Source organism: Ranitomeya imitator, chromosome 3 (assembly GCF_032444005.1).
Source record: "Ranitomeya imitator isolate aRanImi1 chromosome 3, aRanImi1.pri, whole genome shotgun sequence".
NCBI classification, from domain to species: domain Eukaryota; kingdom Metazoa; phylum Chordata; class Amphibia; order Anura; family Dendrobatidae; genus Ranitomeya; species Ranitomeya imitator.
This window is the reverse complement of record NC_091284.1, coordinates 339,533,500-339,547,211: the sequence shown is the minus strand read 5'-3', so window position 1 is coordinate 339,547,211 and position 13,712 is coordinate 339,533,500. Positions and strand designations below refer to the sequence as shown.

Here is a 13,712-nt window from a genome sequence, read left to right as displayed (position 1 = left end):
ATCTTATACTTCAATATTTTTTTTATATAGTTGCTCAAGGAAATCACAAATCTCCATAGTGCTTGCTTTAAAGCTATAGCACACAGTATAGCAAAACCAAAACAGAACACTATAGCTTGTCCACAATGTTCAGTTTCTCAAAATTAGAGACTGACGTATTTGTAACTGCCAGGCAGAATCACAATGTAATGCCAAATTATTTGGTGTCACTGACTCTACACTTACAAGGAACCTGTCTGTACATATAACGCTATTATCTTACAAATCGGGTGTAATACCTCCATATTGAAGGACGGCTTTAAATTTATTTTTCAATTATTTTGTTTTCAGAAATTAGGTTAATAGTGTTATGAAGGTCCCTGGCCGTTATATTGAAAGTGCAGCTCCTGTGAGAAATTAACTTTATTGCTCACTGATGCCCTCTGAGCTGACTGTCAGTCAAAACCCCAGGGCATGCTTACAGCCGACGGTCAATGAATGTTTAGCGATGACTATATCAATGCTGACGTGCCTGCATGACTGAAATCCAGCAACTCTAGAGAGGACTAAAGTAAATTTTTTCTCAGGTGCCACACCTTTATAACACTACTAGATGGTGGCCCGATTCTAACGCATCGGGTATTCTAGAATATGTATGTATGTATGTTTATAGCAGCCACGTAGTATATAGCAGAGGCCTCGTAGTATATAGCAAATACTACGTGGCCTGTGCTATATACTATGTGGCTGCTATATACATACATACATATTGTAGAATTCCCGATGCGTTAATACAGGCCACGCAGAATATAACAGTGGCCACACAGTATATAACACAGCCCACATACTATATAACACAACTCACGCAGTATATAGCAGCCACGCAGTATATAACACAGGCGACGTAGTATATAACACATGCCACACAGTATATAACACAGGGCATGTAGTATATAGCAGAGCCCACGTACTATATAACACAGCCCACACACTATATAACACAGGCGACGCAGTATATAGCAGCCACGCAGTATATAACACAGGCGACGCAGTATATAGCAGCCACGCAGTATATAACACAGGCGACGCAGTATATAGCAGCCACGCAGTATATAACACAGGCGACACAGTATATAACACAGCCCACGTAACATAGAACACAGGGCACGTAGTATATAGCACAGCCCACTGAGTATATAACACTGCCCATGTAGTATGTAGCAGCCACGTGGTAAATAACCCTGCCCACGCAGTATTTAGCAGTGTGGGCACCATATCCTTGTTAAAAAAATAATTAAAATAAAAAATAGTTATATACTCACCCCCTGGGATCCAGCGGAACTCTTGCGATGCACGTGCGGCTGCCGCCATCTTCTGTTCCCAGGATGCATTGCGAAATTACCCAGATGACTTAGCGGTCATCTCTGGGAACGGAAGATGGCGGTTGGCGCAAGCGCATCGTCGGACAACAAAAGGTGAGCATAGCAGGTTTTTTTTTATTATTTTTAACATTACATCTTTTTATTATTTATGCTGCATAGGCAGCATCAATAGTAAAAAAGTTGTGGACACACAGGGTTAATAGCAGCGGTAACGGAGTGCGGTACCCGTGGCCCGTTACCACTGGCATTAACCCTGTGTGAGCGGTGACTGGAGGGGATTACGGCGCGAGCGCCGGGCACTGACTGCAGGGGAGTAGGGGACGGTGACTGGAGGGGATTACGGAGCGGGCGCCGGGCACTGACTGCAGGGGAGTAGGGGACGGTGACTGGAGGGGATTACGGAGCAGGCGCCGGGCACTGACTGCAGGGGAGTAGGGGACGGTGACTGGAGGGGATTACGGAGCGGGCGCCGGGCACTGACTGAGGGGAGTAGGGGAGAGACTAATCGGACTGTGCCCATCGCTGATTGGTCGCGGCAGCCATGACAGGCAGCTGGCGAGACCAATCAGCGACACGGGATTTCCGTTACGGAAGTTGCCGACAGTGTGTGTGTGTGTGTGTATGTATGTGTATATATACAGTTAGGGCCAGAAATATTTGGACAGTGACACAATTTTCGCGAGTTGGGCTCTGCATGCCACCACATTGGATTTGAAATGAAACCTCTACAACAGAATTCAAGTGTAGATTGTAACGTTTAATTTGAAGGGTTGAACAAAAATATCTGATAGAAAATGTAGGAATTGTACACATTTCTTTACAAACACTCCACATTTTAGGAGGTCAAAAGTAATTGGACAAATAAACATAACCCAAACAAAATATTTTTATTTTCAATATTTTGTTGCAAATCCTTTGGAGGCAATCACTGCCTTAAGTCTGGAACCCATGGACATCACCAAACGCTGGGTTTCCTCCTTCTTAATGCTTTGCCAGGCCTTTACAGCCGCAGCCTTCAGGTCTTGCTTGTTTGTGGGTCTTTCCGTCTTAAGTCTGGATTTGAGCAAGTGAAATGCATGCTCAATTGGGTTTAGATCTGGAGATTGACTTGGCCATTGCAGAATGTTCCACTTTTTGGCACTCATGAACTCCTGGGTAGCTTTGGATGTATGCTTGGGGTCATTGTCCATCTGTACTATGAAGCGCCGTCCAATCAACTTTGCAGCATTTGGCTGAATCTGGGCTGAAAGTATATCCCGGTACACTTCAGAATTCATCCGGCTACTCTTGTCTGCTCTTATGTCATCAATAAACACAAGTGACCCAGTGCCATTGAAAGCCATGCATGCCCATGCCATCACGTTGCCTCCACCATGTTTTACAGAGGATGTGGTGTGCCTTGGATCATGTGCCGTTCCCTTTCTTCTCCAAACTTTTTTCTTCCCATCATTCTGGTACAGGTTGATCTTTGTCTCATCTGTCCATAGAATACTTTTCCAGAACTGAGCTGGCTTCTTGAGGTGTTTTTCTGCAAATTTAACTCTGGCCTGTCTATTTTTGTTATTGATGAATGGTTTGCATCTAGATGTGAACCCTTTGTATTTACTGTCATGGAGTCTTCTCTTTACTGTTGACTTAGAGACAGATACACCTACTTCACTGAGAGTGTTCTGGACTTCAGTTGATGTTGTGAACGGGCTCTTCTTCACCAAATTAAGTATGCGGCGATCATCCACCACTGTTGTCATCCGTGGACGCCCAGGCCTTTTTGAGTTCCCAAGCTCACCAGTCAATTCCTTTTTTCTCAGAATGTACCCAACTGTTGATTTTGCTACTCCAAGCATGTCTGCTATCTCTCTGATGGATTTTTTCTTTTTTTTCAGCCTCAGGATGTTCTGCTTCACCTCAATTGAGAGTTCCTTTGACCGCATGTTGTCTGCTCACAGCAACAGCTTCCAAATGCAAAACCACACACCTGGAATCCACCCCTGACCTTTTAACTACTTCATTGATTACAGGTTAACGAGGGAGACGCCTTCAGAGTTAATTGCAGCCCTTAGAGTCCATTGTCCAATTACTTTTGGTCCCTTGAAAAAGAGGACGCTATGCATTACAGAGCTATGATTCCTAAACCCTTTCTCCGATTTGGATGTGGAAACTATCATATTGCAGCTGGGAGTGTGCACTTTCAGCCCATATTATATATATAATTGAATTTCTGAACATGTTTTTGTAAACAGCTAAAATAACAAAACTTGTGTCACTGTCCAAATATTTCTGGTCCTAACTGTATATATATATATATATATATATATACAGTGGGGCAAAAAAGTATTTAGTCAGTCAGCAATAGTGCAAGTTCCACCACTTAAAAAGATGAGAGGCGTCTGTAATTTACATCATAGGTAGACCTCAACTATGTGAGGCAAACTGAGAAAAAAAAATCCAGAAAATCATATTGTCTGTTTTTTTAACATTTTTTTTGCATATTATGGTGGAAAATAAGTATTTGGTCAGAAACAAACAATCAAGATTTCTGGCTCTCACAGACCTGTAACTTCTTCTTTAAGAGTCTCCTCTTTCCTCCACTCATTACCTGTAGTAATGGCACCTGTTTAAACTTGTTATCAATATAAAAAGACACCTGTGCACACCCTCAAACAGTCTGACTCCAAACTCCACTATGGTGAAGACCAAAGAGCTGTCAAAGGACACCAGAAACAAAATTGTAGCCCTGCACCAGGCTGGGAAGACTGAATCTGCAATAGCCAACCAGCTTGGAGTGAAGAAATCAACAGTGGGAGCAATAATTAGAAAATGGAAGACATACAAGACCACTGATAATCTCCCTCGATCTGGGGCTCCACGCAAAATCCCACCCCGTGGGGTCAGAATGATCACAAGAACGGTGAGCAAAAATCCCAGGACCACGCGGGGGGACCTAGTGAATGAACTGCAGTGAGCTGGGACCAATGTAACAAGGCCTACCATAAGTAACACACTACGCCACCATGGACTCAGATCCTGCAGTGCCAGACGTGTCCCACTGCTTAAGTCAGTACATGTCCGGGCCCGTCTGAAGTTTGCTAGAGAGCATTTGGATGATCCAGAGGAGTTTTGGGAGAATGTCCTATGGTCTGATGAAACCAAACTGGAACTGTTTGGTAGAAACACAACTTGTCGTGTTTGGAGGAAAAAGAATACTGAGTTGCATCCATCAAACACCATACCTACTGTAAAGCATGGTGGTGGAAACATCATGCTTTGGGGCTGTTTCTCTGCAAAGGGGCCAGGACGACTGATCCGGGTACATGAAAGAATGAATGGGGCCATGTATCGTGAGATTTTGAGTGCAAACCTCCTTCCTTCAGCAAGGGCATTGAAGATGAAACGTGGCTGGGTCTTTCAACATGACAATGATCCAAAGCACACAGCCAGGGCAACGAAGGAGTGGCTTCGTAAGAAGCATTTCAAGGTCCTGGAGTGGCCTAGCCAGTCTCCAGATCTCAACCCTATAGAAAACCTTTGGAGGGAGTTGAAAGTCCGTGTTGCCAAGCGAAAAGCCAAAAACATCACTGCTCTAGAGGAGATCTGCATAGAGGAATGGGCCAACATACCAACAACAGTGTGTGGCAACCTTGTGAAGACTTACAGAAAACGTTTGACCTCTGTCATTGCCAACAAAGGATATATTACAAAGTATTGAGATGAAATTTTGTTTCTGACCAAATACTTATTTTCCACCATAATATGCAAATAAAATGTTAAAAAAACAGACAATGTGATTTTCTGGATTTTTTTTTCTCAGTTTCTCTCCCATAGTTGAGGTCTACCTATGATGTAAATTACAGACGCCTCTCATCTTATTAAGTGGTGGAACTTGCACTATTGCTGACTGACTAAATACTTTTTTGCCCCACTGTATATATATATATATATATATATATATATATATATATATATATATATATATATATATATATATAGATTAACCTGCAGATTAACCCAATATCTATATGTTATTAGGGTTATCTGACCTGACAAGTTTCCTTTAAAGAACACCTTTCACCAGTGTGAGCATGTTAAGCTGGCCACATCATAGTATAGTCATGGCTAAGCTTAATGAATTTCTCCTATCCACTGTGGAAATATTTGCTTCTAAAGTTTAGGTTATAGTTTTATGATGAGCTCAACTGTATTTCTTCCCCTGCATATAAGGGTAGAAAAAAACATGCCCCAGAGAATGTACAACATGTAGTAATAATAATAATTAATTTTTATTTATATAGCGCCAACATATTCCGCTGCACTTTACAATTAAGCGGGGACATGTACAGACAATAAATTCAGTAAAAGTTAAGACAATTTAAAAATTTAAACAGTGACATTAGGGGTGAAGGTCCCTGCTCGCAAGCTTACAATCTACAAGGAAATGGGGGGACACAATAGATGAAAAGTGCTTGTTATTTCAGGTCTGGCAATTATAATAAATAGCGATTTTTATATAAAGCTGCATGATCCGGTCATCAGCCCATGTGTTTAAGTGCAATAATCAAGTATCAAGTGCAGTTATCGTGTGCATGGAGGGTGTGGAGACAGATGAATAGTAGGGGGCAGATTCAGAGTAATATTTGGAAAGAGGGAACAGGACAAAGTTAGCTTACTGAGTAGTTGATGTGGTAGGCTTGTTTGAAGAGATGGTTTTTAAAGTGCGTTTGAATAGGTCGGGGCTAGGTATCAGTCTGATCATCTGGGGAAGTGCATTCCAGAGAGCTGGCGCAGCATGAGAGAAGTCTTGGAGACGGAGGTGCGAGGTCCGGATTACGGGGGATGTTAGTCTTAGGTCATTTGTAGAACGGAGGGCACGTGTAGGGCGATAGACGGAGATGAGAGAGGAGATATGAGGCGGTGCAGAACTGTGGAGAGCTTTGTGGGTGAGAGAGATGAGTTTATACTGGACCCTGTAGCGAATGGGTAGCCAGTGTAATGCTTAGAGACAGGTCTGTAGTTAGCAGTGCAGCTCTGTTCCAGGGATGGCTTTTTAAGTAAAGGGGTAATGATGGCATGTTTAAATGAGGAGGGAAAGATAACTGAAGAAAGAGAGAGGTTAAATATTTTAGTCAGGTGAGTGGTGACCACTGGTGAGAGAGAGACTGCATGAGAGGTGAAGGAATGGGGTCACTATTGCAGGTTGTAGGCCGAGCAGAAGCGAGGAGCTTGGAAACTTCTTCTGAAACAGGCTCAAAGGTGTCTAATGAGCTTGAAGTGCGGCAGGAAAGGGGATCCAGGCACTGAGGAGATTGGGCTGAGATATCCTGATGGATGTGGTTGATTTTTTTCTAGGAAATAAGTGGCCAGGTCCGCACCACTGAGGTTGGTGATGGGGGCCTGTACTTTAGGTTTCAGGAGGGAGTTTAAGGTTTCAAAAAGTCGTTTTGGGTTGTTGGATAGTGAGGTGATGAGGGTGGTGAAGTAGGATTGTTTGGCCAGATGAAGGGCAGTGTTATAGGTTTTGAGCATGAACTTATAGTGGATGAAGTCTTCTGTTACGAGAGATTTTCTCCACTGCCGCTCTGCACACCTTGAGCAACGCTGAAGAAAACGTGTTTGCATAGTGTGCCAGGGCTGCCGTTGTCTGTGTCGGGTCTTTCTGCATGTAGAAGGTGCTGCTTCATCCAGGGCATTCTTCAGTGTAATATTGAAGTGTGACAATGCTAAGTCTGGACAGGAGATGGAGGACACACAACCCTGCTCTTTTTAATGATTTCACTGTGTAGAGTAGAGCAGAGCTATGTGAAATTACAAATACCCACTCCAGCTTTCATCTTACAGCAGTCAGTGTGTGGGGAGTTGGGAGTACAGCAGAGATACCAGTGCATTGAGTAGGAGGAATCTGCAAGAGTTGTTTGTAATGACACATAGCTCTGTGGTACTCTACACAGGTGGTAAGGGGTGCAAGGCTGTGTCAGTGCATATTTCACACAGAGCTTGTATGTAAGCTTCTCTGGAGGTGTGCACTCTTACTTATCTTATGCAAGATGCTCCTGTTTGATTGGTCAATATCATGCAGGAGAAAAAGTACAGATCCCTAGAGACTTACCTCTAGTGATGCCCTCTTGCGCTTTACTTGTATGAGAGCTGCAACAGTGATGAGAAACAAAAATTATGTTTCATTAATCTCTGCAGTCTCTATTCCAAGATGTGGCCAGTTTAACATGCTACAACTGGTGAAAGGTCTTTCAGTATTGGACAGCATCTTTTCAATATGGCTAGTGGATACTATGTTAAACTCCATTGACCTCCATTATATATAATATGATTATTCATTATCGATATGACAAGAGAGATTTGTACTTTTTGTCCAAGTCCACTGACCTCCATTATATTTGGAGTATGCGATAACATGATGATTAATTTCATCCGATATTTATATACAGTACATTATATTGCATATATTTTTCCCTATGAACATCAGACATTCTACTAAAGATGTTTATGCATAAAATAAGTCGGCATTGAACTTTTTTAGACATTAAGGCATTTATAGATAATCCATAATCATGGAAAGTGCTGTAAAGTAATGAATTGTATGCAGGCTTATTCAGGTACAGGCAAAAGAAGCAACTTTCCTGAGCAGAGTGAATTTTCACCCTCTGCTTTCTAAGGCCACTGGATATATTTCCCTCTCCTGTTATTAACACTAGCTTTTTATGTTGCTTTCTTACCTATGTGATTTGCAGTGTAACCTGCTTAGCACATTTTGCTGTTTTCTGGCCACAGATCATGATATTTTAATGTCCATGTTCCTTGGTTTCAATGGCCTTCAGCTCTCCAACATTTAACACTTTTCTTTCTTTACTTCCTTATTTTTCTCTTTTCTGCCTCAAAATTTTCATTGTCATTCTGCTGAGTATTCTCCAATCTTTGCATTTTATCATTTTATTGATATTACTGTCCACTATACCATCAAATTTTATTAGGACCTGGAGAAAACTCAAGATGAAATAATTCGCCATCATGCCAGTATTCGTGAGCTGAAGAAAAGTTTTATGGAGTCTGTTCCTGCACCACGTCCCAGCGAATGGGATAAGCGCCTTTCTACCCACTCTCCTTTCCGTACTCTCAGTTTCAATGGACAGGTTCAAACGGGCAATGACGGGGTAAGTCTTAGTGCTCAAATGTATAAATTATGGTTGTGAAAATTTTTAAGGTTCAATTTCAAAAGTTTGCCAGTGTGAAATGGATTTTTTTTTACATTTATTTCAATTTACTTTAAAAAAAATAATAATAATTTAGGTCTTAATTTGTCTGGTCTCGTTGCTATTCGTCTAGTGTGAGAACATTTTAACAACTTTTCCATGTGGTCTGTGGGCTACCATGTGGTAAATGGTAGCGTCAGGGTGCTAACATTAGTAGTAAAATAATTAATCTGCTCTGTTAGCCCATGTTAACTGAAAACCGGTAAAAATGGAACTTCTATTTGTAATTATTCAAATAATGCTTTGACCAAGATGACAAGGATTATGCCAGAGCTCTTGCATTTTAACTTTCATAGTCTTAGATGAGCCGTAGGGTAAATCTAAATATGCGGCCAAGAAAAGGAAGATGGAGGTCAGGACACATCGCATAATACTGTGTTTTTTGGTGAGTATTTCTTACGTTTTTATTAGTGCAACTGAAGAGGATAAAGGCAGCAGTGGGGCTTTTTGTCTTTCATTTTCCAGTTTTTCACTAATGGATGTGGACTTCAAAAAAAGAAAGAAAAGGCTCCATTCATAATTTTTCTTATAAATAATATAAATGCAACATAAAACAATGAAATATGTAATCGTGTGCAACAAGTTGTTTAAGGTGCAGATGCACTAATGAAACTAAAGACGCACTCCCACCACACTTTGTATTACCTAAACCTTTGTAAATGTGTAGGTGCTGTAATATACTTGCCCTCTTCTGGGTCATATGACTGCTATTCCGACTTGCCAGGTGGCACAGGGCTCTGAGTGAGCCGGAAGTGGCTTAACATTGCAAGTCTGTGGACCGTTAGAATGAGGCTCCATAGGCTTATGTTTTAAGGTGATTTCCGACTCACACACTAACCCCAATTTGATCTTGTTGAATTTCATTGAGAGATGTCTTGTTAAAGCTAGAGTTAACTCACTGCACCGTTTTTATGATAGTGATGCCTGGGTTCTCTGCTTACAGATCCAATCTATAGCACATACATGCCCCACTAAGTAAACTGCAGAGTGATAATCCCATTGTGTTTTATTTGTATTTATTCTTGTGTATCTGCAAAAAATACCAGTCAAGTTGTGGACATTTTTGTGAACGTACTATTTTCTTAATTTAACTGTTCTTAATTTCATGCTTCAACTATCTGTATTCATGTATTCTTTTATTGTTCCTTTGTGGATGCAGGTTAAACGTGCTCTAGTTTTACCTACTGAACGGAAAGTGTGCGGGTCAGAGGTAATGCCAATGCTAAGATCATGCTCTGGCACGGCATTTAAACAAACTGTCAATGTGCAAACCATTCCTTGCTTCTTTGTTTTGCTAATAGAAGCAGAGATTATAAAGGCTGCATTAGTGCTGTATGGCTGACATTTCACATGAATAATGTTAAAAAAATGAAAACTTGCATGGCACATAAAAATCGAGGACTGCTAAAGGGGAGGTTGGCTTGTATGGGCGGCTGAGATAACAGTTGCATGTTCAGTTTCGTCACCTGCAAAATGCTAATGGGTCCCAAAACACAATGCTTTTTCGCAGGAGCCTATGTTTCATGTTAATGATATACAGTGGCATGTAAAAGTTTGGGCACCCCTGGTCAAAATTACTGTTATTATGAACAGTTAAACAAGTTGAAGATGAAATAAAAGGCCTAAAGTTAAAGATGACACATTTCCCTTTATTTATTTTTTGGCCTAACATTAAAAAAAAAAAAATTCAACGTAAATCACAACTAATATCCCACGGAGGTCTGGAGTAGGAATAATGCTCAAAATCAAAGTGGAAAATGAAGTTACAGGCTGCTTCAACTTCCGTGGAAATGCCTCAAGACAAGGAAATGATGCTCAGTAGTGTGTGTGGCCTCCACGTGCCTGTATGATCTCCCTACAACGCCTGGTCATGCTCCTGATGAGGCGGCGAATGGTCTCCTGAGGGATCTCCTCCCAGACCTGGACTAAAGCATCCGTCAACTCCTGGGCAGTCTGTGGTGCAACGTGACGTTGGTGGATGGTGCGAAACATGATGTCCCAGATGTGTTCAATCGAATTCAGGTCTGGGGAACGGGCGGACAAGTCAATAGATTCAATGCCTTCATCTTGCAGGAACTGCTAACACACTCCAGCCACATGAGGTCTGGCATTGTCCTGCATTAGGAGGAACCCAGGGCCATCCGCACCAGCATATGGTCTCACAAGGGGTCTGAGGATCTCATCTCGGTACCTAATGGCAGTCAGGCTACCTCTGGTGAGCACATGGAGGGCTGTGCGGCCCTCCAAAGAAATGCCACCCAACACCATTACTGACCCACTGCCAAACCGGTCATGCTGAAGGATGTTGCAGGCAACAGATCGCTCTTAACGGTGTCTCCAGACTGTCACGTCTGCCACATGTGCTCAGTGTGAATCTGCTTTCATCTGTGAAGAGCACAGGGCGCCAGTGGCAAATTTGCCAATCCTGGTATTCTGTGGCAAATGCCAAGCGTCCTGCACAGTGTTGGGCTGTGAGCACAACCCCCATCTGTGGACATCGGGCACTCAGACCATCCTCATGGAGTCGGTTTCTAACCGTTTGTACAGACAGATGCATATTTGTGGCCTGCTGGAAGTCAGTTTTTCAGGGCTCTGGCAGTGTTCCTCCTGTTCCTCCTTGTACAAAGGCTGAGGTAGCGGTCCTGCTGCTGGATTGTTGCTCTCTTACTGTCTCCACGTCTTTTGATGTACTGGCCTGTCTCCTGGTAGCGCCTCCAGCCTCTGGACACTGCGCTGACAGACACCGCAAACCTTCTTGCCACAGTTTTGCATTGATGTGCTATCCTAGATGAGCTGCACTACCGTAGCCACTTGTGTGGGTTGTAGAGTCCGTCTCATGCTACCATGAATGTGAGAGCACAACCAAGATTCAAAAGTCATCAATTTGTTGAAATTTTATTGAATCCATTCTTCCCTCTACCTGTGAAATGTTCTCCGTGCCATTGGCTGCAACACAACCCCAAAGCATAATTGATCCACCCCTATGCTTAATGGTTGGCATGATGTTGTTTTCCTGAAATTTTGTGCCTTTTTTCTCCACACATACACTTGATCATTGTGGCCGAAGAGGTTTTTTTTTCTTCAGCGGTCCACAAGATTTGTTTCCAAAATGCATCAAGCTTGTTTAGATATTTTTTTTACATACTTCTGACACTGAATTTTATTGTGAGGACGCAGGAGGGGTTTTCTTCTGATGACTCTTCCATGAAGGCCATATTTGTGCAGGTGTCTGTGAACAGTAGAACAATGTACCACAACTCCAGAGTCTGCTAAATCTTTCTGAAGGTCTTTTGCAGTCAAGTAGGGGTTCTTATTTGCCTCTTTAACAATCTTATGAGCAGTTCACAGATATTTTGCTGGATCTTCCAGACCTTATCTTGACCTCTACTGTTCCTGTTAACTGCAATTTCCTATTTACATTTTGAACAGAGGAAAGGGCAACTTGAAAACTCTTTGCTATATTCTTACAGCTTTCTCCTGCTTTGTGGGCCTCCACCATTTTCATTTTCAGAGTGCTAGGCAGCTGTTTTTCACAGAACCCATGGCTGCTGTTTTTTGGCGCAAGGTTAGCAGAAACTGGGTTTTTATAAAGCTGGGAAATTTGCATCACCTGGCCTTTCTTAATGATGAAAATTAATAGGACATAATCCTAACAGGCTAACTAAGGTCTTATAACCAAAGTTATCTGAGCACACAAATCTTCAAACTTTTGCATCTGCCCATTTTCCTTTTTTGTAATTTTTAAAATGTAAAAGATGAAAATATATAATTATTTTTTACTAAAACACAAAGGAAATGTGTCCTCTTTAAAAGCAGGCCTTTTACAGATCAATTAACCTTCAACTTGCTTAACTGTTCACAATAAGTCATTTTGACCAGGGTGCCCAACCCTTTACATACAACCATCAGTTGTAATCAAAAACAAAAGCAACCTTATGGTCTCAAATATAAACAGCAGTATGGTCTTTTTAGAAGCCAAAGGAAGTTTAGATTCATTCATCTCAAAATAATTTCCAACACTTAGGGCTTTAATGGTCTAAAGGTGTATGTGTTAGAAGTTAAGATAAGCACTTTTTCTATCCAGTCCGCCATACATAAAAATATTTAGCCAAATAGCTATTATTTTTCACTGGAGAGAGTAAAGTCAGCTGCTTTGGCAGTGGTTTATTTCCCAGGGAAACAAAAGAATTACCCTGTAATTTCTCATGGTCAGGAAGTCTGGCCAAGCTATTATTTATGGAGGCCTTTATTCTTTAATCTGGTGTAAATGGTTTTCTAGTCCACTTGTTCAATTGCATTATGTTATGTTAAATATTTCATTATTGGAAATTATGTAGAATCAATTCTTATGTACAGTTGTGCATGAAAATTTTTGAAACCTTCAGAATTTTCCATATTTCTGCAGAAATTCAACCCATAACTACAATACACATCAGCTTTTTAAGAGGTCCCAGATATAGAGAGCAAAAACCTGAAATATTCAACTTTTTTAGACTTATTTTATTTTTTTTTAAAGATGAAGAAAATGATCCAATAGTGCATGATTGAGTGGCAACAGTATGTAAACCTTTAGGATTACCATAAACAATTTGAAGATGAAATTAGTCTGGTTCAATCAATGGAATAACAGTCGGGTATGAGAGGATGACCCATTTTATTTAAAGAACAAAGATATATCAAACTCTGATCTTCACAGGATGTTTGTAGAAGTGCATCATGGCATGAACAGAGGATATTTCTGAGGACTTCAGAAAAGCTGTTGATGCCCAACATTCTGGAAAAGTTTACAAAACCTCTGTAAAGGAAAAAGCAGTCAGTCAGGTTGTGTCAAAATGGAGGAAATGCAAGACCATGATAACCCTCCCCAGGCGTGGTCGCCCAACAAAGATCACTTCAAGAGAAAGGCGTATAATTGTCTCTAAGGTCACAAAGGAATCCAAAGTAACTTTTAAGCAACTGAAGGCCTCTGTCACATTAGTATTTGGAAGAACACTGAACAATGCTGTGCATGGCAAGATTGCAAGGAGAAAGTCACTGCCCTCCAAAAAAACACCACTACCCATCTGCAGCTTGTTCACATAAACTTTTGGCT

General features: G+C 41.4%; 1 protein-coding gene and 1 long non-coding RNA gene across 18 annotated transcripts in view; one reads left to right on the top strand and one right to left on the bottom strand.

Moving 5' to 3' along the window:
* LOC138669913 (protein 4.1-like) overlaps positions 1–13,712 on the top strand; it is a 405,915-nt gene that overhangs the window by 319,127 nt on the left and 73,076 nt on the right. For all 16 annotated transcript variants that reach the window (XM_069756785.1, XM_069756784.1, XM_069756783.1 and 13 more), the window contains one exon: positions 8,342–8,521. In XM_069756785.1, the coding sequence (XP_069612886.1) occupies positions 8,342–8,521 (180 nt within the window). The remainder of the gene's footprint in view (positions 1–8,341; positions 8,522–13,712) is intronic.
* The window catches only part of LOC138669915 (uncharacterized), a 151,275-nt gene continuing 150,785 nt past the window's right edge, over positions 13,223–13,712 (bottom strand). For both annotated transcript variants that reach the window (XR_011319264.1, XR_011319265.1), the window contains one exon: positions 13,223–13,415. This is a non-coding gene — a long non-coding RNA (uncharacterized lncRNA). The remainder of the gene's footprint in view (positions 13,416–13,712) is intronic.